Source organism: Rhea pennata, chromosome 18, assembly GCF_028389875.1.
Source record: "Rhea pennata isolate bPtePen1 chromosome 18, bPtePen1.pri, whole genome shotgun sequence".
NCBI classification, from domain to species: domain Eukaryota; kingdom Metazoa; phylum Chordata; class Aves; order Rheiformes; family Rheidae; genus Rhea; species Rhea pennata.
Genome location: NC_084680.1, coordinates 6049053 through 6074003, shown reverse-complemented (window position 1 = coordinate 6074003; position 24951 = coordinate 6049053). Strand labels below are relative to the sequence as shown.

Below are 24951 nucleotides of genomic sequence, written 5' to 3'. Positions count from 1 at the left end.
CCTGAGAAAAGGTTGAAAAGGACTTGGGAACTGATACTATTCCTCTTCCTTGGCTTGTGAGGTTCCCTATGTGGTAGTTAATGACCTCCATGATCTCTTTAATGAAAATGTTATTTTTACCCTGTTGTCTCCCTCCAGGTAGAGGTTATTTGAGAAGTCAGCAGCTAGACACAACTGAATTTCTCTAAAATTCTGCAACTGCAAAACAGCATTTCAAACTGGTAACGAGGAAGTGTCATAAGCCAGGAGAGCATTGGCTCTCTAGCATACAAGAACAAGTAGTATGCCCAAACACTGTGTACTGCGGTATTGACACACACATGCTCACACACAGGGTCCTTGCAGCGCGTCCCACGTCACCTCAGGCCAAACCACGTGCCAGTTCTCCCCGAGGAACACATCTGCCTTGTGGCAACGGGGAACACTTCAGCTCAGCTGCCACAGCTCTAAATAAGTAACAGAGGTGTAGTGGGGAAAGGTCAGTGTTGATCCCAGTGCAAATGAACACCTACGACTGGGGCTGCCTGGCATCTGCTCAGAGATGTATGGCGCCCGCTTGCAAAGAGCAAGGTCCAAGTGAAGTAGGAAAGCAAGTGAAGAAAGTGCAATAACTAAAACACAATAAACTGAAATGAACCCCAACATCTTCAGTAGTGACAGAGGAGTTGCCAGGCAGGGTTGACCCAGGGGCTGTCTGCACTGCCTCCTGTTGCAGCTAGTTCTGAGTGCTCTGGAGAAACGCGTGAGGTCCCCACAGCAGGCAACCACGGAGTAATCTGTCCTTTTGCCTGGTCAAAATAGAAGTTGCTTGAGGCTTGAAGAAGGTTTTAAAAGCTCTCTCCAAAGACTGATAACACAGACTGTTCCTACGTCTACGTTATGTGTTTGTGATTCATCTTGTTTTTGAGTCGTAGCAGTGTCTTTGTTCTCAATGACTTCTTGTGACAGGGAGTTCCACAGTCCAATTATACGTTGTACAAAAAAGGGCAGAAATGAAAGCTGGAAAAGAGCAATAGCCAAGTAAAAGCCAAAAGGTTTTTGTTTGTTTGTTTAAATCATAAACCCAGAGCTGAGGGACTTACTCAAGGCCGTACAATGCTTCCGAAGTTCAAGCAGTGATTTTACGGCTGCCAACCAAACCTGCCTGTTGAATTGGCTTGGAGTTTGGTACAGACCCATGTCTCGTAACTAGGTTAAGCTATGGAGACTAGTGACAGAGCTGCCTGAAAAAAAGTTTGGAAAGAACAAGTCGTGCTGGGAGCATTAAAATGAATAATTAAGACTTGGATTCCTTTAGGGAGGAAAAGAATTTATTGCTGCTCTTTTCTGTAGCCAAGGGGGACATTTGTTATTGAATTTTGAATTTTGAGACAAGACACAAATGTGGTTTGGGGTGGTTGAAGGGGAGTTTTTTTTTTTTTTTTTTTTTTTTTTTTTTTCTACCTGGGTAATCAGCCCACACAATTAGGTGTTCTGTATTGATTATACCAATGGGTTATTTCTTACACTATATATCAGGAATCTAGAATTGTGTTTCATTGCAGTAGTTCTCAGTCAGTTTTACTTTTAGAAAAATAAAGAAAAGTACTGACAAAGGAATTCTCCCTTCTGTAGTGTCTTGACATTTACACATGCACAAGGTACCCTGCACAGCAATCTGCATCCAGGTTGACTTATACCAGCATAACTCTATCAACTGCAGCAGACTCCTCTGATTCCCATCTGTGTGAGTGAGGGTACAATTAGAGCCGCTGGTCTGGTTTTGTATCACTTGGTGGCATCTTGGGCCTTCAGTAACATTGATGCAAAATGGAAATGGAAAGCAATGAGACCTACCTGGTGGAGACCCTTCCCCAGTACAGTGAGGCACGTGGGCAAAACAGGAGATAATCAGGTCTCAAAAGCTTAATTAGTGGGACATTTTCAGTTTCAGCTATGTCACAAGCTAAGTGTTAAATAAGCTTTGTAAAACAGACAAAAAACAAAAGTCTTTCAGCTTTTTTAAAAATTTAAATATTTTTAAAAACCCTTGAAAAGTGAGAGTCCTTCTGTGCAGCTGAACTATGGTCATTGCAACAGTCAGCTCGAAGAGCAGCCATGGAGCCCATTCTTGGATGCAGGTCCCGCATGTAGTGTTTGCAGTTGGCTTGTCAGCTGTCCTGGAAGTGAGTCCACATTTTGCCTATATACTCGATGAACGCACTGCTCCACTGTCCAAGCTATGACTTCATGCTGTCTGCTTTTGGCTTGCTGGTGTAGGCCCCTCGTCTTTCTGCTATGGATCACTGTTGTGACTGATGACTCGAGTGTGTTTTCTACTTGCTTTGTACGTTGTCCATAGGCAATATTCTCCTTATAGACTTGGGGTAATTCCTACCAGCCACAGCCAAGTAGACTGTTTTTTGCCCTTAACTTTGCTGCGTAGTGGTGTTTCTGCGTTATTCTTTAAATGGTCGGCAAGAGTTTACATCTGTATTAATGTTTCAGTCTTGCTCTTCTCTCTGCTCTCCAGGAGAATCCTTGAGCTTTGCAGATGATTTGCTTTCTGGCCTTGCAACCTCCTGTGTGGCAGCGGGTAGGAGCCATGGAGACGTCCCTGAAACCAGCCTCTATTCAGTCATTTTCAAGTGCCTGGAACCAGATGGTCTGTACAAGTAAGGAGAGGCCTATGGGAAGGTGCTGGGGGGCAAGAGGGAATCTCTAGTGCTATTAATTTATTGTTATTAGCTTTTCTCTTACAGTAGTGCCTAAGGGCCTTGGTTTGGTCTGCACTTTTTTATACCAGACACTGTACAAATGATGAGACTCTTTTGTTGCTTTGGGTGTTAGGCTTGACTAATGAAATGGCAAACCAGTGTCTGCCAGTACATCACTGGAGGCACTGTGGCTCTGTGGGATACCCTGCTGGAATAACCCACATCTTCACTATGATGGGCTTCCAGGCCCACGCATGCTGGGATTGAGGGAGCAAAGCAGCCAGATGTGAAATGTGTCCTGAGCCCTCTATGCTAGGTGCTGGTTACTAAGCTCCTGTATACATTAGTAGGACACATATCAGCTTAGAGGGACACCAAATACAGCTGCCTGTCATCTTGCCACTTGATAATGCTTGGTCACACTTGCGCTGACGGTCTCGTTCACTTGACTCTCCTGAAGCAGCTCTGATAACTTTTTTGAGAACAAGAGATTGGATTTTCTGTTCAAATACTGCTGAGTAATTTGTGCCTAAAGCAGCGGGACTATTTCAGCATCTAAGCATTAAATTTCCCTACGGTATACTTGGGAGAGGTCAGGGTTCTTCAACCTCCTCTTCTGAAGGACAGCTTAAAAATCCTGCAGACCTTCGCAGTCTCTGATCGCCTGAGTCCCTGCTTCCGTCTTTACACCCCTCTTCATCCCGCTGTGCTTTTTAGACCTGGCATCCGCTGTGTCTTGTAGGGGCTGACACGAGTCAGGAGAGTAAGAGGGGGAAAAAAAAGTGAGAGGAGCAAAAGGCAGGAAGGAGAAAGAGAGAGAGTAAGCAAGACAGAAACACTCAGGGCTTAATGTCAGAGTGACTGTAATAATTAAAACACATTTTGTAGTGAGTAATGAAACTCTTTATGGGACCACAAAGGCAATTAAAGTGAGAGCTGGCAAATGGTCTGTCAGCGAGAACTTTTTAAGATCTTGATTAATACTTTCCCTTCGCCTCCCCTTCCACCACCCCCCAGTTAAGTATGTTGACAGCCTCCAAAGAGGGAAAAGCCGTTATTACACGTCTCTGGAGCAGAGCTGCGTCCAGGAGTGGGCTCCAAGTGATACCTCTTGCCATTTAATCATTTTAAATATTTTCTTGTTAAATATATATAACGCATAAATATAATTATTAATATTGCTGCAAACTAAGTTGCTCTGAAAAGGTGCCAGGGAAAGTCTGGAACAACCACAGAGCTTGCTAATAATCCATCTCCCATAAAACTGGTCAGTTGTGAGCTATCAGCGGTGCAGGGTGCAGCTGCCAGGACGCTGGGCAAGGGAAGCGCCGCTCCGCTTGCTGGGGAGACCGAAGCTGAGGTGAACGCAATGTGTGGGGAGCCAGAAGATCTGGCTCTTTGACAGTCTGCACTGCCAGATCGTCTTCCCCATCTGCTGGGCAGGGATAATTGCACTCACCCATCTCTTTAGGGGCTCCATGATCTGATTCGTGATGTCTATAAAGGGCTTGGAGAACCTTGGGTGGAAGGCGCCGAGCTTTGTCCGGTGTTTTGTCATCCCTTTGGCCAAAGTCAGCCTCCACTGTGCAGCTTCGGGTCAGGCCTGGAGCAGAGGCTGGCAATGCCTCATGCCTTGGAGGCCACTCGGGCACCTCCCGCTTTCTGTAGGTGTCTTCAGGAGAGCCACAGAACCTTCTTGGGGGAGCCAGCAGGCATCAATGCACTGGCATCAGGGAGCTGTGGACCGACAGCGAGGAGCCGGGTAGGCTCCCTCCCTTCGCGTGTGCTCACAGGGCTGGGCACACGCTTCCCAGGACTGTGCGCACTCATGTGCACGTGTGTGGGGACATGTTCATGTGACATCTGGGAGTCCTGGACCTGCTCTCCAGGAGATGCAAAAATGTGCACACACTGTGGGATGCACACTCCTCAGCATCGGTGCTTATGTTCCCAAGCACGTGTACGTGGAGTGATACACCTACTACTGAGCATGTTTTCTTACGCTACTGTGCATGCATATATATGCAGCACACACACACATTTGCTCCAACTTTGGACCTAGCAAGCACGTGTTTACTTAGCATCTGTGAGTTTCCAGATACATAAACACACATATTAAATATTCCTCTGTTCAGATGTCCATACAGTTGCGACACAGCATGAAGGAAGCCAGAACAGTGAAATGTGAGGCTAACACTCTGTTCTGAACCCGTGTGGACATAACAACAACAGAAACACGGGCACAGGGTCATTTTTTAAATTGAATTTCTTCTGCTTGTTTCGTTTGTTTCTGCGGAAAAATAGCTATCTTGGAAGGTTCTGACCTGGGTATAATCTTGATTAAGGCAAAACAGCAGGACTCTGCATTTTTGTCTAGCCTGTTAGGTGAACACATAGGCCCCGTGCAGCATCAGTGCTCTTCAAAAGCAAATGCTTTTGCTTGTTCAGTAGTCTGAGACTATCCCACAAGCCCAAAGAGGAGACTGCGAGATCGTGGAAGTCTCCTGTGCTGTGACTGTGTCTGACATCCTGTGCCTTTTCTTCTGCGGTATCTACAGCAATTACACTCTGCTGTTGGCCAATCATTTGGCATATTACCAGCCTGAGATCAAAGCTGGGCTTGAGTATAGAAAACGAAACCAGAAAATGCTCTTCAAATAAACAAACAAACAAAGTCTGATTGATTTCTCTGCTCTTGAGACTTCTGAAATTTCAAAATATAAACTAACAAAAGGAGAACTAATTTCTTTGTCCTTTGCAGTTTCAGTTGAATGAAAATATGGAGCCGACTGGCCTCTTTTTTTTTCACCCCCCCCCCTTCCTGTAGTACATTGGGGTTGTTAGTCCCTGCATGGAGGTTTTTCAAAGGGAAGGTAGTTCACAACAACAAAGATGTGTGTGCTCCATATGCTCACATGGACGCTCATGTTGACCTGTCAGGCACAGGTGCCCATGTGTGTGACTCACCCTGAAATTACATTAATACATATGTAGGAGATGTGGATAGTCTTTGAAGACTAGCAAATTTAGTTTAAGCTCTGAAGAAATAAAAGGCTTATAATCATGGCAAAATGTGTCACAGGAGAGAGGATTCTCCTGTGAGCTCTGCTGGAGCAGAGGCAATCCATCCAGCTCTCTCCCAGGTTGGTCTGGAAGAGCCCCCACTGAGGATGGAGTCAGGAAAGCAGAGGGAGAGAAGTCTGCATGTCTGTGCATTCCTCAGCTGGTGCTGAGGCAGCCAGCCAGAAGAGCAGTTAATGCCAATCAGACTGATGCTTTGGGAGCTAGGAAGCAGCGTGCTGAGACAGGCAATTCATGATGTGCTGAGCACCAAGTGCCAGTCAAGAGAAAAGGCTCATGCTGTCTCAGAGGCCAAATTCTGGCTGGAGGACTGAGCTTACATGGCTCATGGCTCTAACCCCTCCACCTCCCCTGCAAACCCAACCAATCTCTACTGCTGGGACATGAGCTTTCCTTGTGCATCCTGCAGCCTTCCAAACCCTTCAGCCCATCTCACTATCTCAACTTCTTACCCAGTCGTTCCCTGAGCGCCTCAGGACACCTCTTTGCTGAGCTATAGCTGATCGGCTGCTGGAAAGCAGATTTGCCAGCCCAGCACGCTTGTTTCAGATACTTGGGGAGACACCAAGACCTGGGAGCCAAAAAGAAAAATTTTGGAACAGGAGATGAACCCCTTCCCCCCTCCCAGCTCTTCTATGGAACTACAGTGCAAACACACCAGCTTCTCTTTCCTACACCACAGATACTATAATTATAGATTAGATTAAATCCCAATGTTTCACTTTATTTACATTCCTGACCTAGCCTATTCATTTCCGGTGTTTGTGCCAAGAATCAGCACAAAATTTACTGGAAATAATATGGAAGTCATCAGGATCCCTTCCAGAGCCTTTCTTTGGAGTGTATTCATTTGCTGAGAAGAAGCCTTGAATTTGCTTTCCCTTTGCTGGACCAGATAGGGTTACCCTGGAGTGATCCTGAACAAGTCCAAAGCTGCTGGGAGAGCAAGTTTCTGAAGAGCATTGAAAGGATGGGAGGACAGCATGTGCTGTGCAAACTACTTTCTGTGGGATGAAGATTGGGCACTTCCATTGGATGGAAGTGGATTTAATCAAGCCTCAGAATGCCAATGCAAGGCTCCCAGCTGCAGCCTAGACCCAGCAAAGCCTGCTTAGCTGACTTCATCTCCAGTGGGCATGGAGGCCATCTCCAGCATAGTCAGGCTTAGCCTCTGTCACCAGATTCTGGCCAACAGTGAACATACTTGTTTTGGCCAGTTTAAAGAAAGAGGCAAAGAAGTTGACTAGGAGGGATCCTTTGTAGCACTGAGAAACAATGTTTGCAATTCAACAAGCTGAATGTGCTAAAGGAACTGGCCCAAAACAAGGTTGATTAATGTTGATTGACCTCTGCCTTATGCACGGCTGGGATAAAAAAGTGGATTGGAAACCCTTGGTGCTCAAGAGTCTGCTAATGCTGGCAGTGATCCACTGCTCCTTATATGATACTAATTGTTATTGTTGGTCTTCCATCAGGAAGACATATGAATGAGCATTGGAGCAATCAGAGACTGATCCCAAATAGCTCAGTGGCATGGGTTAAAATACATCTGTTACAGCCCTTGGCCGAGCCCCCTGTGTGCACAGGAGCTGTGCTGCTTCATTGGATCCACCTCTTCTATTCCACATGCTTTCCAGCTTCCTGCAGCCGAGCAGTATATGACTGCAGTTTCTTCTCAGACATTCCTGGCTTGCCAAAACTCAAAAAAGGAAAGTCAGGAATTGAACAAGTGTTTGCTAAATCCCAGGCCTGTGCTCTAACTACAGGCTCTTCCTTCCTCAGCAGTTTAGGGTTTCTTGACAACCAGGCTTCCCAAAGACTGGCTTGTATATGCATTTGTTTGCTAAAATAAGTCCACCACTGAGCTGCCTGGGCCCATCTGGACTATGTGCAGATCACTAGAGTGGAGGTGGATTGGCACTGTCAAAGCCAGTCTTTACATGGAACAGAGGAAGGAGATAGATAGTCTCTCTTTCTGCTAATATTAACGAAGCCCTATGCATGGAAGCAGGTTGGGCTCCTACTGCAGTTTCCAGTGTTGATTTCTTTTATTAGCATTATAATCCTATGCAGGAGACTACAAATATGGAAGCCATGCCTGAGACAATCATTCTTTCTGTCTTGAGTCTAGGGCCTAGAGGCTATTCCCAGCTCTGCTATTGCTCTACAGCATGATTTAAACAGATCACTTTGTCTCACTTTCATCTTCATCTTTTGCCTGTCTCCTTAGTTTGTAAGCTCAGTAAGGCAGAAACTGTCTTGCTATCTCTATGCTCAGGCAAGCCTGCAGACCCAGATCAGGGCTTCCATGTGCTACTGCAATATTGCTACTACCAACCATTTTGCTCTGGCAGTTCTAAAAGTTGGGTTTGTGCCTGAAGCCTACTTATGACTTTAGACTAGTCTCTGCCACTAGTATTCAGGCACCTGGGAGAGATCTCGAGTCAGGAGGTGCCTTTCCGCTGGCCTCAATAGAACCTTCTTCCTTGGTACATGCCAAGCATATGAGCATCTCCTGCCATTTTTTTGGAAAGGCCAAGTTATCCTCCCCAAATTCTCTGCATCTGCTTACGCTTCGTGCCACAACGAAACAGAACAGCCTTTGTTGCCTCCCCATGACCAGCTCCTCCCCACCCTTCCTCAGAACATCCGGATTGAAATAACATTCTTGATGTTTTTGTTCTAAAAAATCCTGGCATCTGAGATTCAAGTCTAGCTTAGTTTTGCATAGGCTTATTTGCATTGCTCCTTTGGGGGTGGCTGGAGGAAGGCTGGTAGGGAGGGTGGAGGAGGAGCGGGCATGGCCAGACTGTTGTATGGAGTACTACTGCTGAAGAAGAGTGCGAAAATATGGTTGCTCCTGGAAATGGTAACAGGGTGAAAAGAGGAGTCTGGCCTGTTCATATGCTGGTAGACAAATGGACCTTTGCAGTTTCACCTTTTTTTCCCCATCACCAATTTGGTAACCCTTTATGGTTATGCTCTTGAAGAATATTTTTATTTCTGAGTGCGTTGTAACCTAATGCTGGTAAAATAGACCTTTCCAAGTCTTATCTCATTGACTAATGGGAGAACAAGTACAAGAGATGCAGTATAAATATAAACACAGATGTTGCCGGCTTTGATTTGCTTCAAAGCCAGGAAAAGCTGCACTGTACTACTGCGTTGCATTCTTTTCTTTTGCTTCATCAGCTGTCCACAGTGTAGAGGACCCTTTTCCTGAAGGTTAGAAAGCTGAGAAGAGTGTTGATTTGATTTTTACAGCAGCATTGAGGTTTGACTCCCGCCCACCCCTTCCAGGACAAGAAATTTGCTGAATGGAGTGGTGTTTCCCTTACTTTACAGGGGAGAAATGGGTCAGGAGAAGGACAAAGGTTTAGTTCTCATTGACCATTTCATAGCTGTGGAAACTGAGGCAGGGAGCAGTGAAGTGGTGTGCCTGAAGGCTGAAGCTGAGAGGAGACTCCAGAGGTGTTCTTGCTGATACTTCACGTAAGCCCCATTTAAAGAGCGCACTGAAGAGAAATTGCTTTTTTCGGCTTAGGTGGTCTGGGATCCAGTTACCTGAGAGTTGACATCAAGGAAGTCCAGACATGCCCCAGAAAACACTGCAAACCAGTTTGATGTCTCTTTCTCTCCCGCTTCTCTTATTCTCAGCTTGTCCTTTTCTTTCTTTATTTTTCTCCCTAGAAAAACCAGTCTGGCAGTGACTTTTGTACACAATAATAGGGACAGTGGGAGATGCCCCTTAGTTATCTCAAATTTCCCATCTACCGCCAGTGTGTAGCTGAAGTGCTTTGCGTAGCACTGCTGGTCTGTTGTTGCAGCTCTCGAGTATTTTATGGGGGCGATGCTCACTAACTGTTGTGAGGGGGTAGTAGCACTGGGACTTTGACACAAAGAGGCAGTATTACATAACGTCTAGAGCTCTTGGGTCCTTCTCCTATCCTGACGGGGTGCATGCAGCCCAAACCAAGCTCTGCCCATGCTGATCCTGGAATTTGAATTATGGCAAGACATGATGCAGAGAGGTCCAAGCAAGGTGCATGTGAGCCAGCTCAGGCCCAGGTGCAGTCCAGCCGCATTTGCTCAGCAGCCCCGTGGCTTTGAACCAGCTTTACCAAGCCCCATAGAGAATAAGGTTGTATTAGATGGTGTACAACCCTGGTTGGCAGGGCTAGTTTGGCATTGGCATCTGAGCTGATGCCTTACATAGTAATGTCCTACCTACATTTTGTTGCGCCAATCTGTTAGCACAATTATCTCTTCACCATGCACCATTTTTTGGGTGGAAAGGTCTTGGGTCACCCCAGGCAAACTTTGCACTATCTGTTTTTGTAAAATGATGGTCAGATTTGCAGCGTATGCATTCATTCATTGCTGGAAAACACTTCGATGCTGGGGAGGGAAGTTTCTGCCTCGTCCTTTGACTGCCTTCCTGCACCCAGTAGCAGTTCAGCATGATGTCTACAGACGGACATCGTGTGCCTATAGATGGATGGGACCCCAGCTCCCAAAAGCTAGAGATAACTGGACCCAAAAGGTGGTGCTGATCCAAATAAAAAGAGAAGTCACAAGCTAATACAACCTACACATCTTTCCCTCTGAAGCAAAGTTTAGATGCTTTTACCTGCAAGATGGGTCCCAGCTCATCCCAGCAGTGTTCATACCTCATACATGACCTGCAAGCCCATAAAATTAGTTAAACTTTTCTTTTGTTTTGTCACACTCTATTTTCAGAGGACACCTGCAGCATACTTTCCCTCCCTATCCTTTTCTTGTAACAACAAAGGCACAGAAGGCTCCTTACTAGCCTTATCTTCCAGAGAGCACTTTGTTATCTTCCTTTTCCTTTTTTTGTTATGCATTTTCAAAAAGAAGATTTCTCTTTTAATCTTTCATTTACGCAAAGCATTACGTCTGTAGGCACCCATCTCCTGGTCCTGCCACACTACCGTTTATCAGCACAGAGCAACCCCTCCAGCTCTGCCACCCGTTCTCTCTCTCTCTCAAGGTTGCAGGATAAATCTGTTTCCAGTCTGCAGGGTGCTTGTTATGGGGGAGCTGCTGGATGAGGGAGGCCCCTGCACAGAGGGTTACTGAACTCAGTTACTTTCCAATAGATCTTGATTGACCATTTACTTATTCCTTGGGGTTTTGAATTGCTTCCTCCAAAAAAGAAGTGTGGTTATTTTGTTTCGTCTTGCTTTGCTCTTCTCTTCAAATCATTATTAGTGAAGTTAGAGGAAAATGGGTTGCATCTGTGTTTTTCCATACTGGTCCAGTCTTTGATTTGGGGGGTCTGATCTGTGCCCTGTTGCAGTCAATGGGGTATATTATTTCCCTAGCCGCCATGGAGGTTCTGATTCAGATCATGGAGAAGAAGCTGGGCAGGGGACTGCCTGTAGTTCCTTAGCTGTAACTGCTGCTGCTTAAGCCTTTTGTTTAATTTGTAATTTAAATTGAAATTCAATTTGTCAAGGGTGCCTACTTTTTCAGAACGCCCTCAGTTAGGTGTTGAGGCTTTAGAAGTCTGTTTCATGAATTCAGAGCTTCCATTGCCTGCCTCAAGGTATGTTAGTGCTGTAGGTGAGCAAGTCCTTTTTTGTTTTTGTAAAAGTAGCCAATGAATTCAGGCACCTCCAGTTTTGGGTTCCAGCCAGCGTCATCTTCAAGTCTTCATGAGCGGAGCCATAGCTCCCCTTGACTTCAGCTTAGTTTGTACCAAAGTAGGTCAGCATAAAATGGACACACTCAAATTTAGTGAGTAACTTGAAAGTAGCTGCTTCTTCCTGAGTTTTCCCACCTGTAAAGTAGATGTGTTAAAACTTAGCTACATCCGTTGGTAGATTTCTTGAATGCTGCCTAGATAGTAGTTACCAGGGAGCTTGGGGAGACGAAATACGTGCGTTGACTGGAACATCCCTCCTTGCTTTGGGTATGTTGACAACTCTCTCTTCTTCCAAGCTGTTTCTGGACTTCCAGCAGGGCTCTGTGCCATTAGGGACTTTAGCACAGTCTTTCTGGCTAGCAGTTACTGTGCCTGAAACATTCCTCTCCCACTGCTGTTGCCCAGATACTGCCGTTGCAGACCAGCCTTTCTGAGAAGCTTGATGTGACCACAGAAAGTCAGGAGTAGAGTGATAAAGGCAGGCGCCCAGCACAGGGCAGATACCAGCCAAATATGCTCAGCACACACTGAGCGCAGAGTGTGCGGAGTCTCCAGTAATGTGTGCTGTTTTTTCCATTTTGTTGAGACATATCAGTAGGCCTAAGGGAACGAGATCAAAATCACAGAATCATAGAATCAGTAAGGTTGGAAGGGACCTCTGGAGATCATCTAGTCCAACCTCCCTACTCAAGCAGGGTCACCTAGAGCATGTTAGACAGGGTTGCATCCAGGCAGGCCTTGAATATCTCCAGAGAAGGAAACTCCACAACCTCTGTGGGCAACCTGTGCCAGTGCTCCGTCACTCTCACAGTGAAGAAATTCCCCCTCACATTCAGGCAGAACTTCCTGTGGTTCAATTTCTGCCCATTGCCTCTTGTCCTGTCACATGGGACAACTGAAAAGAGTTTGTCCCCATCCCCTTGACACTCTCCCTTCAGGTACTTACAGACATTGATCAGATCCCCCCTCAGTCTTCTCTTCCCCAGGCTGAAGAGGCCCAACTTTCGCAGCCATTCCTCCTAGGGCAGATGCTCCAGCCCTCTGATCATCTTTGTAGCCCTACGCTAGACTCTCTCCAGTAGCTCCATGTCTCTCTTGTCCTGGGGAACTCAGAACTGGAGACAGTACTCGAGATGAGGCCTCCCCAGGGCTGAGGAGAGGGGCAGGATCACCTCCCTTGACCTGCTGGCAACAGTCTTCCTAATGCATCCAAGGATACCATTAGCTTTCTTGGCCACAAGGGCACATTGCTGGCTCGTGGTCAACTTGTCATCCACCAGCACTCCCAGGTCCTTCTCTGCAGAGCTGCTCTCCAGAAGGTCAGCCCCCAGCTTGTACTGGTGCTTGGGGTTATTTTTCTCTAGGTGAAGGACCCTGCACTTGCCCTTGTTGAACCTCATGAGGTTCCTCTCCACTCAATTCTCCAGCCTGTCCAGGTCTCTCTGAATGGCAGCACAGCCCTCAGGTGTATCAGCCGCTCCTCCCAGCTTGATATCATCAGCAAATTTGCTGAGGAGGCACTCTGTCCCCTCATCCAGGTCATTGATGAAGAAGTTGAACAGGATGGGACCCAGTACTGAGCCCTGGGGGACGCCACTAGCCACAGGCCTCCTCGCATGGGGAGTGGTTTAATAGCAGTGAATTGTGCTGTCACTCGAGCAGGGAACACTATCCCTGGTGGTGGTGACGAGAGTCCCATCCCAACACATAGATGCCACCTCCGTAACCAAAGAGCTACTTTTCAGCTTCCTCTTCCATTTTACTGTGCTGTTCTCCTCACTATAATACCTGAGTTTGGCAGGTATTGACTATCTAGTGCCCAAATCTGATACCATCTTCTATTGCCAAAGCTGTAAGTATTTGCCTTGAGTACCTTTAGAATGATTTCCCCCCACACACATGCCCTCATCACTCGTAGTCACCACATGCACACATACGTGCACACACATACTTCCCTCTGCTCTTCAGGAATGAGATAAATTTGATTATACAGCAATATGGTTTCTGTTATGAAAAGGGGAAAGAAAATACCCTGGCTTTCGCTGAAAACCCTCAGAGCCAAAACTTATGTCATAATTTAAATGTTTCTAAAAAAAATGTAGAGGGTGAGGGTTGTTCTTTGTTCAAGTGACAATGGACTGGGGAAGCGTTGGGGCAGGGGGACCCCATCTCTGCTACATGCCAGCCGTGGAGACCCAGCACCCTAACGAGAACATGGAAGAGTGGAGTCCAAATTCAGGGAACTCGTGGCTGGGTCACTGACAGATACTTGCCCAAACGGCTTAGGCAACAGCGGTGCGTCCGGCCGATGAGTATATGGGCCAATGATGGACAATACCCACAGCATAGCAGGGCAGAGCCCATGAGCACACAGTCACCATTGACAGGAGCTACTTCTGGAGCATGCAATCCCTGGCATTATTTTTGCCTTCCTTCTGAACATCTCCCACAGGCTTACATTTATGGAAATAGCCTCACTTCTTAATTTTTTTTTTTTTTTTTTTTTTTGCATAACCACAAACAAAAGGGCCAGCTTCTGGGCTAGAATACTTTCATCTTTTCTTTCTCTCTGTTTTGCATCATTGTAACATCACAATCTTCTAACCTTTAGGTGACAGAGGAGCGGGAGGGGTACATATCTTCCATGCAAGAGACTTCATACTCACAGAGTGCCTGCTTCTCTTGGGGAGCTGAGGATGCTGGATGAGCGTGTAGAATCCCCTCACAAACTCTCCACAGCTCCTAAGGGATAACAATCCATGGTCAAACATTTACTGGTGACTGGTTCAGAGGCATGTGCCAGTACCAGGAGCAGCAGGAATTGCAGTGGGGCAGGGTGACATTTGCACGTCTTTGCTCTTCGTAGTCACTCGCAGAGCTTCAGAAAGCAGAGAATGCGCTGCCTGGGTAATCTAATAAAGCCAGCCTTCACGGCGCTGCTGCACTCTGTAATGCATTTACCTGAGTGACAGGCTGCCTCTGAGGAGCGTATGACCCTCTCTGTCCTCTCTCGTTCTTGCTCTTCTTCCCTCTGGGTTTGGGGGGTTTGTTATGGTTTATTTAAGTTTTGCAGTATTGCATCTCCTTGGGTCCTGCCCTATGTCAGCACTGGACCCTAGCAATTTAAGATACCTAATTCAGGACTGGTGTGTACAGTCCATATCCATTTATCAGTTTGGATCTGGAGAGCTGGGAGACCTCTCTTTGGTGGGGGCCTTTCCCATACCAATAGCAGAAATACATGCCTTAGTGTTACCCAACAGCAACATAAAACCGCTATCCCATAACCCTTATCCCAGCTCCGGTATGAGGTGAAATCATGGCCAAATCCAGCTTTCTGTGACTCTGCTCTAAAAAACAACTGAGTGTGTGTGTGTGTGTGTGCTTTGAGATGTTTGACTAGGGCATCTGTGTGACTGTACATGCACATACTTATGGGCAGTTGTGCAGCAGGTTTGATATATGCTCTAACAGATAAAGCAAATCCTTCACGTAGGGTTTTTTGCATCATTGCAACCATTGGTGCCTTGCTGGAGAGGTTTGCAGCACTTGTAGCTAGGCAAGAGGGCAAGAATACTAGTTGCTGCCACCACTGTCCTTCGGTTGTCATGTTGGCCAGCTTCCAGGGCACATTGTTGAATATTACTCTGTTGTATTTGGTCCTTGCAGCACAACACTGAGCTCTGCCCAGGGTGGGAAGGGTGCAGGGCATATTTGCCTTGTTCTTGTTTTCAGTTGGCTCTTGTAGGTTTGGAGGGGTGGGAGAGGAATAGAAGAGGACCCATCAAGCCTGTGTATCTGTCTAGACTGAGCTGCAAAACCAAATTTTAAAAGGCAGTGCTATAGATGGCATTAGGGAGGGCTTGTTTTCCAGCACGTTTGTGCAATTGCCCTGCCATCATTCTGCAGCCTGACTTGTCCACTTCCCTGTTGTGCCATAGTCACTGAAAGCTTCGGTCCAGGGAGGAAGCAGCAGAGTTTGCAGCACCCCAGCATTTCTCTGGCCTGTGTCAGGGACCAGGCAGGGGCTCAGCTAGCCTGAGGCAGGGCTTCTCCCTTGCTCTTCTCCTAGCCTTCTGTGCCGGAAGAGGTTGGCTTGGGAGAATCAGGCCGTGGGAGAAAGCTTGGAGCTCTTCGCTTTCCTTCCTGAACATGAAGGGCACTGCAGAGAGCAGAACAGCCTAAATAGCTGCTGACATGCCACAAAGTGCTGCACCTTGTTTTCCTCCTGGTAGTGTATCACATCATCCTGTATTTAGAGCGTTCCTGCACTCCCCAGTGTGGGAGCTTGCAGCTGAAGACTCGATGGCTCTTCTTGCATATCCAGACCTGCCTAGTAGATGCTTCTGCAGAGCTGCCCTGTTGCAGGTCAGCCCTTTCCATCAAGCCTTCACCCTCACTTCACTCTCCACAGCCTCCTAAACCCTTCCAGGCCACCTCTAGCTTTCCAGCTCTGTCCCTGGTTTATACCTGCTGCACTGCCACGCACTGAATTGTTTTCCAAGTGGAAACATGAGTTGAAGTATTAACTCCACAAGGGCCTTTCTGCGCAATGTACTGAGATTAAATATTTATGTTGGCAAAAAGCATGTAATAGGCAGCTCAAGATCAGAGATAATGAAATTGAGGTGTGTAGAGAAAGGGGAGGAGGTAGAGGGGCTTGCAGGAGCAGAAGGGAGAGGGACCCAAGTGGGTCATACTATGTATGCATGAGATATTGCTTGTATTATTATTAATACCCCACCTGTTTGCTGGGAGGAGGAATGCAAACCCCAAACCCAGGGCTGGGAGCTCTCCAACACGTGAGGGAGTAGAGATGAGATCAGCAGTGCTCCGTTCCTTCCTCATATACAGACCAATGTCGGGCAGGAATAATTGTCAGCCAGGGTAATTTTGGCTTGGAGCCACTTTAAGTGGGGTCAGACCTGGACTTCCCTGGGGCAGATGGCTGGGAGTGGGATTAGTGAGAGATAAGCCCCTCTTGGTGTCATCTGCAAAAGATGTACGATTCTAAATCATTAATAGCACTGATATAGGATCCCTTGCTCTTCCTGGCTGCTACAGTCTTAAGTTATTTACTGGTGACTGTATGTGATCAAGCAGCAATGTGGTTTGGATTACACAGAGGGCTCCTGATCAGGTCAGCAGGATGGTAACGGTGATGATAGCAGCTGGTTCTCTACCTTGCCACACTACACCAAGCAGAGAAGGCCCATGCAGACCTCCAGGGTGAGTGCTGAACAAGAGCCACATGAGGATCAGAGAGAGGGGAGAGGGACTGAAGAGAAGTGGCCTGCAAGGAGAGCATTTGTTGGGTGCAAAAGGAGCCTGCAGGAGGGCCTGCTCTTCTGCAGCAAAAGAAAAACAAGGAACAAATGCAAAAGCAAAGGACACTGTTCTCTCTCAATTCGTTATCTTTATGAGACAACAACTTCTCTCTTCCCTCATGTGCTCCCCCCGACAAATATCACAGAGGAGGGAGCATTGGGGGGAGGGAACTCCCGCGCCGTGCTGTGGGACTGCGGCCAGTAACGGAGCCACTAGGGAGATATGAAACAAGTCATGAATGGAGTGTTAGGACAGAATGGAAATTCTCAACTGGCTCCCAGGCTGGCTCTCTCGCGGGGGGTCCCTTGCTCACGATGACAGCGCTGCCTCTCATAAACACGCATTTCCTCATCCCCGTTTGTTTCTCTCTCTTGTGCAATATCATGTACCAGACGGGAATGGGAGTGAGTCCCGATGGTACATGAATGTGTTTTACAAAAAGCCTTCCCACTCTGCCACCAACGAAGTACTGAGAAATAACAACAGGGTTTAAAAGAAAAAGAAGAAGGAAAAAAGAGGAAGAAAAGGAAGATGTGGGGGGGGGGGCTGGATGAATTTGCTACTGGCCATAGGTTATTACAAGTGTAAACTTAAGGGCATGACTGTACTACTAGTTTGCAGTGTCAACCAGCCCTCAGAAGCCCCCATGGTGTTAAATACTATACATCCTCCTAGAGGAACAAAGTTCCTTCCCCAAATGACTTTACTGGGTAAGTGGGAGGGAAAAAATGGGACGGAAAATTGGGGCAAAGTGACTTGACTGAAATCACATAGTCAGCACTCAAACCAAGAGAGGACCTAGCCACCCAACCTGCCTGGCCAACACAGTCCCACATGCTGGGTTGTTTTGCTCAGTGGTGTGGGAGCAACACTCCTGCAGTTTGTACTTCCCATGTGTCAGCTTTTGCTGTTCTTGTGCCTAGTCTGGTCTGTCTTTCTCAAACAAGCTGTTTGACTAGATTGCAGCAAGGCTAGGGTGTGATGTTAAGGTGTGCAAGGGACAAATCCCACCATCGAGCATAGTGAGTCCTTTGGACTAGCAGCAGACGGAAGCAAGTGCTACCCTTGCCTGGGACACCTTGCCTGGGACAATCTGACTGAGGAGGGATGGAGGATTAATGTGTTAGCTGCAGCTGCAGTAGAGAAAAAAGCTGCAGGGAGAAGAGACACAAATTGTAGTCCTTCTGCCTGGAGCAAAAAGGAAATAAAGAAACCTGCAAGGAATGATACCTAAGGAGCAGTGTCTACCAGCAGAGTAGGGCTGCTCCATACTTGTGTTCAGGAGGCTCGCAAACGAATCTACCTCAATAACAAGGCCCTTTCATGTTATCCAAGGTAGTGGGTCTTTGGTCCCATCAAAGGGCTGCTGGAGGTAACAGGGCTCTCTCTCTGGGATGGTCTGCTGTGTAGTCATCATTTCAATAAAGAAATGATTAAAAGGGGTAGGGGGGGGAGAAAAACCCAAAACATCTGTTTTACTTCAAATCAGAGAAGATTCCTTTGCTTGCAAGGAATGTGTAAATCACGCCGGGCTGGGAGATGTACATAACCCTGCCTGAAAGCTCCTCTGGACTTCAAAAGAATTCTAACATGCTTACTGGGATTTTGTTTTTATTATTTGTTTCGCTCCCCCCCCCTCATCCTACCCTCAGCCCTCCCCTGTCTGCCTGTCAGATTTGTGAGAGCTTCCCACCCGCTGTCAACCATTCAGGCCGTCCCCCTTTGATTCAAGGGCCTCGGGTTGTGGAGGGAAAGGCCAGTGGGTCGAGGCAACCACAGACTTGGCTGGAGTCCTTCTGCCTGGGCTCACTGCTATGCACAGCTTCCATTCAGCCAGGGGCTAACCGTAGTGTCACAGGGACCTCCCTGCTTTGTCACCATCATCTACCTTTTGGCTTCTCCGCTGCCATCAGTTCACTGTCTTCCCATCTTCTCCATGCTGCATTGGCTGCAGCTGGCTGCAAGGAGAGGACGTTGCAAAGACTTGCTCCAAGTGCAGTGCTGCCCTTGGCACTCTCGCAGACTAGCATAGGATATCAATGCCTCTCACTTGGATGCCAGAATATTTGGCCTGTTCCTCCCTTGGATTTTCTGAGTGAGACTTACAGAGGCTTCCCCCTCCTCCAAGCCATTCTATTGTGTTCCTTTATTATTGTCATGTTTCGTTTTGCTTTGTTTTATGTGGAGGGTGAAGTTAGGGCTGGCAAATGATGCCAGAGAACAAACACAAAGAAGATGATAGTCCCTGCTTGTGGGGGACCTGTCAGCCTCCCCATACCAGCCTGCTAAGGTGATATGTCCTAAGCTAAAGGGATCACCCTTGGAGCCAAGGACAGACTCCACTCCCTGCAGTCGATGTGGCCCTTTGCCTTTCTTCTGAGAATGTCGATCAGGAGGCCTATTGCAGTGGCTTATATAAGAACAGAGAGCCATCAACTCATTTGACATAGACCACCCACTACTCTTCAGATGACACTGTCTTTTGAAGTCACTACCAGTCTGGGATGTATTTCAACTAGCGGTCCAGATGGAAGCCAAGCCCCCAGGAGGATGAGAACAAGCCCTACCAAGGGGATCTCCCGGGGCAGCAAATGTTGAGTGTCTGTTTCTTGTTTAGAATGACTGTAAGGTTGGGAGGGGCAAACGTTTCCCAATTTGCCAAGGGTCACAACCTTCCTCTTCCCTCGTCTCCCTGGGGCCAGTGGTGGCCAAGCTTTGCAGTGAGTTTATAGGTTAAATGGCTGGTATGGTTAGCTGTGAACATTTCCATTGTGGAACTCACTGCAGGAGTTCAGGATCTCTCTCATCTCTCCTTTCTCCTTGGCACAACTGGAGGAAGAGTTTGATTTATTCACCCTCTTCTTCTGAGCAGCCTTCTCTCCACAACTGCAGCCTCCTCAAGCCCTGTTCGTTCTTTTCATAGAGGAAGGCAGTTGTCTCAGGAGTAACCCAAGGTGCAGGAAGGTACTAAACTGATTTGTCTGTCTCTGGAGACCTACCCAGTACCCAGGACTCATATGCTAATGCTTTCAGCTGAGGCTGAAAGCCACCCAGCTTTAGATTTGTGCAAAGAAGATAGTCTATAACCTCTAAGTAATGGCTTACCCATAAACACATAACCTTTGCAGAGATGAGATTGGAGGCTTTGGGGTGTCTGTTGGTCAAAGAAGTGGGGCAGAGCTGTTCCAGGCCTAGTTCCCTAAGAGAAAAGGCAAAGGCAGAAGGTATTGCAGTGGGAGCGACAGAGCTCACATGGTGCTATCTGGGGGTCCTGCAGTAGTAGGGAGTGGAGGGGGCATTGGGAGCACTGGGGTATTGTGGAGTCCTGGAGGGAGCTACGAATGTTGTGGTGCCAGTGTGAAGGAAGTGACAGGAGCTGAGTGCAGCCCTGTGGGATGCAGAGCCTGGGGAAAGCCCTGCAAGCTGAGCTGCTTCAGGACAGCTCGCTTCCATCACCAGCTATTGCTGATACTCTGTAGATGGAGCAGGGTGAGCCCTTGGCCCCTGTGGTTTGCAACCTCAGGCTCTAATATGAATTGTGGCATAGGTGGAGTTGCTCCAGCAGCACTATTTGTTAACTCTTTTGACCTTTGTCCAAAGGCTTTGTTTTGGGATTTTCTGGCAAGACCCAGCAGAGCAGGGACTCTGGCACACGTGACAGAATGATAGGAACTGCTTTTGCTTCACTGGTGACAAAAGCATCAGCCAGCAGTGGCTCAGCGTCACCTCCTTCTGGTTCTTTCCTCCACTAAAGAACATTAGGATTCACCTCTTGGGTGACCTGGGAGCTTCTCTGACCTTGTCAAGTGTGTGTGGGGGGGGTAAACATCTTGCCCCAAGCCCTGAGGCATACGGTGGGAATTGAGAAGAACCAGGCTAGTTTTTACTGCTTTGCCATTAGCTGCACTGCATGAGTGCATCTGCTAATCCTCACCTTACAACCAGGAGGAAGAAAGCAAGGACGCAGTGGCCAAGAAATATGGACCCAAAACATCCTCTTTTCATCCTCCCAAAAGCCTTGGCAGAGGCTTTGCAGTGATCCTGCTTTTTGTGCCAGCATCCTATCTCTAAAGTTTAGGGACCCTCCTTGTGGGACATCCTGAGGCTGCTTCAAACTGATAAAGACCAAGATCCCTGGAGTGAGCATGGGAGCAAAAGCCCCAGGCTTGCAACACAGACTGCATTAGTATTATCTCATGTGAGGACTGCTCTGGGGGATTGTGCTGCCCTGTCGCCATGCTAGAGAGTTGTTCTCTCATCCTCATTTTGTCTCCATCAGGAGCTTTCGTTCAATGCAGCAGTCCCTCTCTCCAGGGAGGGCTTGCTGTGCTCTTCCTTAATCAGTGGTGTAAAGCTGCTCCTGAAAGGACGTGCTCAGAGTGTGAGCCACACACTAGGGAAATAGAAATCTTATCGAGTGTGAGGGATGAGGGACCAATTATCTGCTACTTGCCAGGGGTTGCAGGGAGCAAGGGTCACAAAGGAGGAAATTTTGTAAGACAGAGAAGAAGGCAAAGGTTTTCAGCCAGTGCTTCTGCCTCTCTTACCTCCATGATAGTGAAGGCACCGTGGGAATGCAGAGACCAGGAAGGCTGCAGTGACAGTGCTGCACCTTCTGGGTAAAATCTTGGTCCTGCTGAAACCAACCTGCCTTTTTCCCTTGATTCCAATGAAACAAATTTTTACCTAAGGCAATCTTGGTGTTGCCCATTGCAAGGTGAATGAATGGCAAAGGAGTTCCTTGTGGGATGTTGGCCCTCCAGCACAGGTATCATTTGGGAGCAGGACTTTTGGAAACAGAAGAGGACCTGTGTATCACAGTCCCCTTTCACAACTGGTGTGGCACGAGGATTTGCTGTTCTGATAGGGTTTATTGACAGGAGTTCTAGGGAAATCTTTCCCCTGCCAGTCCAACATTGAGACGTGGCTGAGGTAGGGGAGATGAATGTCCTACAATGAATTTCTCTAGCAGTGAGGCAGTGGATCCAGGCAGTAGCAAGAAATAGTTGGGATTTTTCCTTCATTTTTTTCTTTTACTTTCATCCTCTTTTTGGGATGGATCTTGTTCAGCAGGGATCTGAAACAAAGAGATCGATGAAGCATTACAAGGACAAGAGCTGAGCATGTGCGCTGTAGCTTGGCTCAAACTTACAGCATCTGATGTGCTCTTAGAGCAGAGTAACAAGCACAAACTCTTACCCCTTGCCTTCTGCACTTTTTGGCTCTGCATTGCCTTATAGCTAAGAGGCAGACTGCAACTCTAAGAGACTCCGTGCAGCAGGGTAGAGTAGAGCAGAGAACAGGCTCTGGTCTGAGCCAGTCTCTTCCTCCTGCCCCCATGACTATCCCACAACAGCCTCAGGGGCAAAGGGTTGAATTTTACTAAGATCAGAGAGAAAACAACCAACCTGCAGTGAGAGAAACTCTGTGTGGAAGATACCTAGACCGTTTGTGGCAGTATTGATGCTTGATAGACACTATTTTTGTTCCCATTTATCACAAAGAAGGAGTGGGGCTCAAGGGCTCCAGCCAAGCCTGAGAACCCAGGGCACTCAGCATGGCACCTACCCAGCATCAGAGAGTTTCTGCCAAGGCTTTTACAAGCAAATAGGCAAGGCAGAAAATACGATTATATCTCTGTTTTGCACAAGGGGAAAATGAGACATTGAGACTGAATGTTACTCATACAGAGTGTCTGCTACCTCAAGGGAGAGCAATTGCTCTGGATAGTATCAGTCCAGTTGTGATGTCTGCTCTAGCACTACATGAGTTTATGTTGCTGAAACTCCTGGGAGCGCAGCCGGTGGGGCTTGCAGCACACACAGCACAGTCTTGGAGAGCAACACTTCCCTTCCTGAGCCCAGCAGGCAACAGCAGGAGGCTGTGACACTGGAGAGGCATTGCATTGCAGCAATCCAGCAGCATTAAGGGGCCTTATCCTCCTCCCCGGCAGGCCAGGCAGCTCCTGAGAGAAGTATCATACTCTCAAGGTATTTGTTTTGAGCGTGGACATAGCATCAATTGCAACTCAGCATAATCTCACAGTGTTGATAGCCCTGAGTGACTTTCCCAGGGTTGCCACAGAGCAGAAATGGACCACGGGCTTTGAAGCCTCTCCCCAGCCTATAGCTCCTCCACCAGCCCTTGCTGTCTGGAAATCCTGTCTCCTCTGCCTTTTCCAGAGGTTTCCTTGGACAAACAACCTCTTCCCTTGAGAGAGCAGCCTGCTGTCCTCCTTGTGCCAGAGGTACCTGATGGGCACCGTTTAATGCAGTTCCAAAAAGTGTCAGACACCTGAGGCAGAATGTGTCAGGTACATTTATTTCCCTCCATCTGACACCTGTGGTCTGGTATTGGAGCATGGCATCTGTTGGAGGATAACGATTAGTGTCCTCACAGTATTTGCTGTCCTGGGAAAAAAAAACGTGTGAACTGCGAGAACAGTTTACTGACAGCCTTGTGTACGCAATTAAAGGCAAAGCTCCAATACTCTGACGTGGCACCTGCGCTATTGCTAACCTGATCCTCCATCAGGCTGATGGGAGTAGGGTCAGTTGTCACAGATGGTTAAAAGAAACCCAGTTAAAAAGAAAAAGGGGGGGGGGGGTGCTTTTCTCAAATAGTGGAAATGTTAGGAGAGCTTTCTAAAAGATATTTTCTCAAGACAGCACTGTGCACTGTTTCCTTCTTCTAGCACTGGCACTGCAGAAAGGCAAAGCCAAAAGCAGTAACAATACAAAGCAGAAAATGTCGGTCCCATTCCAAAAGGAGTAGGATACATAAGCAGCAATTCTCTGGACGTTGATTGCAGGTCAGTGTTGCCTCTCACAGCTCCTTTCCCCCATGGGCAGCAGACACCAAGCCATGGAAACTCTTCCTCCACGACCAGCTGCCCCCCACCCCGTGCGGACACAGCCTCTGTACAGAGCACAGCCCGCTGTCCCTGGCCCAGCCCAGCATTCCTGTCAGCCTTCAGATGCCCTAACAGTAGCATCTGATTGCTGTAATATTTGTGATGGTGCCAACTCCAGGGAGGCAGCACGTGGACATCCACTGCCCTATAAAGCTTAATCCAAATCCCAAGCTGTGGGGCCTCCGTGTTGGGCTGGAATGTGCCTCGTCCCGGTCCAAGGTACCCAGCCTGCCTTGATAATTGGCACCGCAAACATGGGCAGTCAGCCTGGAATTCAGGGCCCAACAAATCCGCTGAGAAATCCTCTCCTTACAAAAAACACTCCTTTCGTATTCTCTGCTTGTTTGCTGCGAGGGGGCGGGTGTTTTTTCTCCTTTACCTTTCTCAGTTATCTGGAGTCGCAGTCACCAACGAGCAGTAAGCTAAACTGCATTCCTGTGGCTTGTGTGGATAGGCTGCTTTTTATTTATTTATTTATTTATTTTATTGTAATGGTTTTTGAATTGGGAACGCTTACACTAAAGACAGACACCCGCCCCTTTCCACGCTTGCCCAGACTCTGCTGTTGGCAGGCGAGTCCTGCTCTTCCTCCGCGTCAGTCAATGAAAGCTCCTCGGCGGCTCAGAGCACGGGACAGCTCCCTCCCGCAGCCTGCACAGCCCGCGGAAACCCATGGTGGTGGGACAGGGTTGGGACAGCACCACGCGTCCTCGTGGCTATGCCCAGAAGCATGCACCCTCCTGCCCGTGCTGCTCAGGATGAAAGACCTTAAGGCTCTCCTCCCACCCCGCAGCATCCGTGGGTTCTTCCCCGTATAGAGCTTCATCATGAGTCTTTCAGGAAAGTTATCTGGGTAAAGCTGTCAGCTTTTCCACCAGCCTGGAGAGACTGAGGTGAAGATGTCCATTGTTGCTCTCCAGACTGAAGATCTCGCCATTGCTGAGATCTGACCAAGAGCAGAGAAGAATAAAGGGGAAGAACTGGAGAAGGATGGTGCTCTCCCATCAATCCCTGAGTTCAGGGGTGTGTGAAGGGCTTTGGGTGAGGAGCGTGTTTACGTACGTGTGTACTTATGGGCATTTCCTGTTTGTTTCATTTTGAACATACTCAAGTCCAGGCATAATCTGTACTTTTCTGGCATTATGTTGCTCATGCTGAGTCCTCATGCTGAGATCACTGCTCCTCGTGGCTGCCTTGGGCCAGCTGCCTCATCTCCGAGCAGAGGGGATGTTGTGGGGAGTGCAGGGAGGCCAGCAGAGATT

The 24951-nt window shown here is 47.8% G+C and overlaps 1 protein-coding gene across 1 annotated transcript in view; it reads left to right on the top strand.

Moving 5' to 3' along the window:
• The window catches only part of ASTN2 (astrotactin 2), a 410202-nt gene that overhangs the window by 368865 nt on the left and 16386 nt on the right, over positions 1–24951 (top strand). The window contains exon 20 of the mRNA XM_062590667.1: positions 2513–2654. Within this exon, the coding sequence (XP_062446651.1) occupies positions 2513–2654 (142 nt within the window). The remainder of the gene's footprint in view (positions 1–2512; positions 2655–24951) is intronic.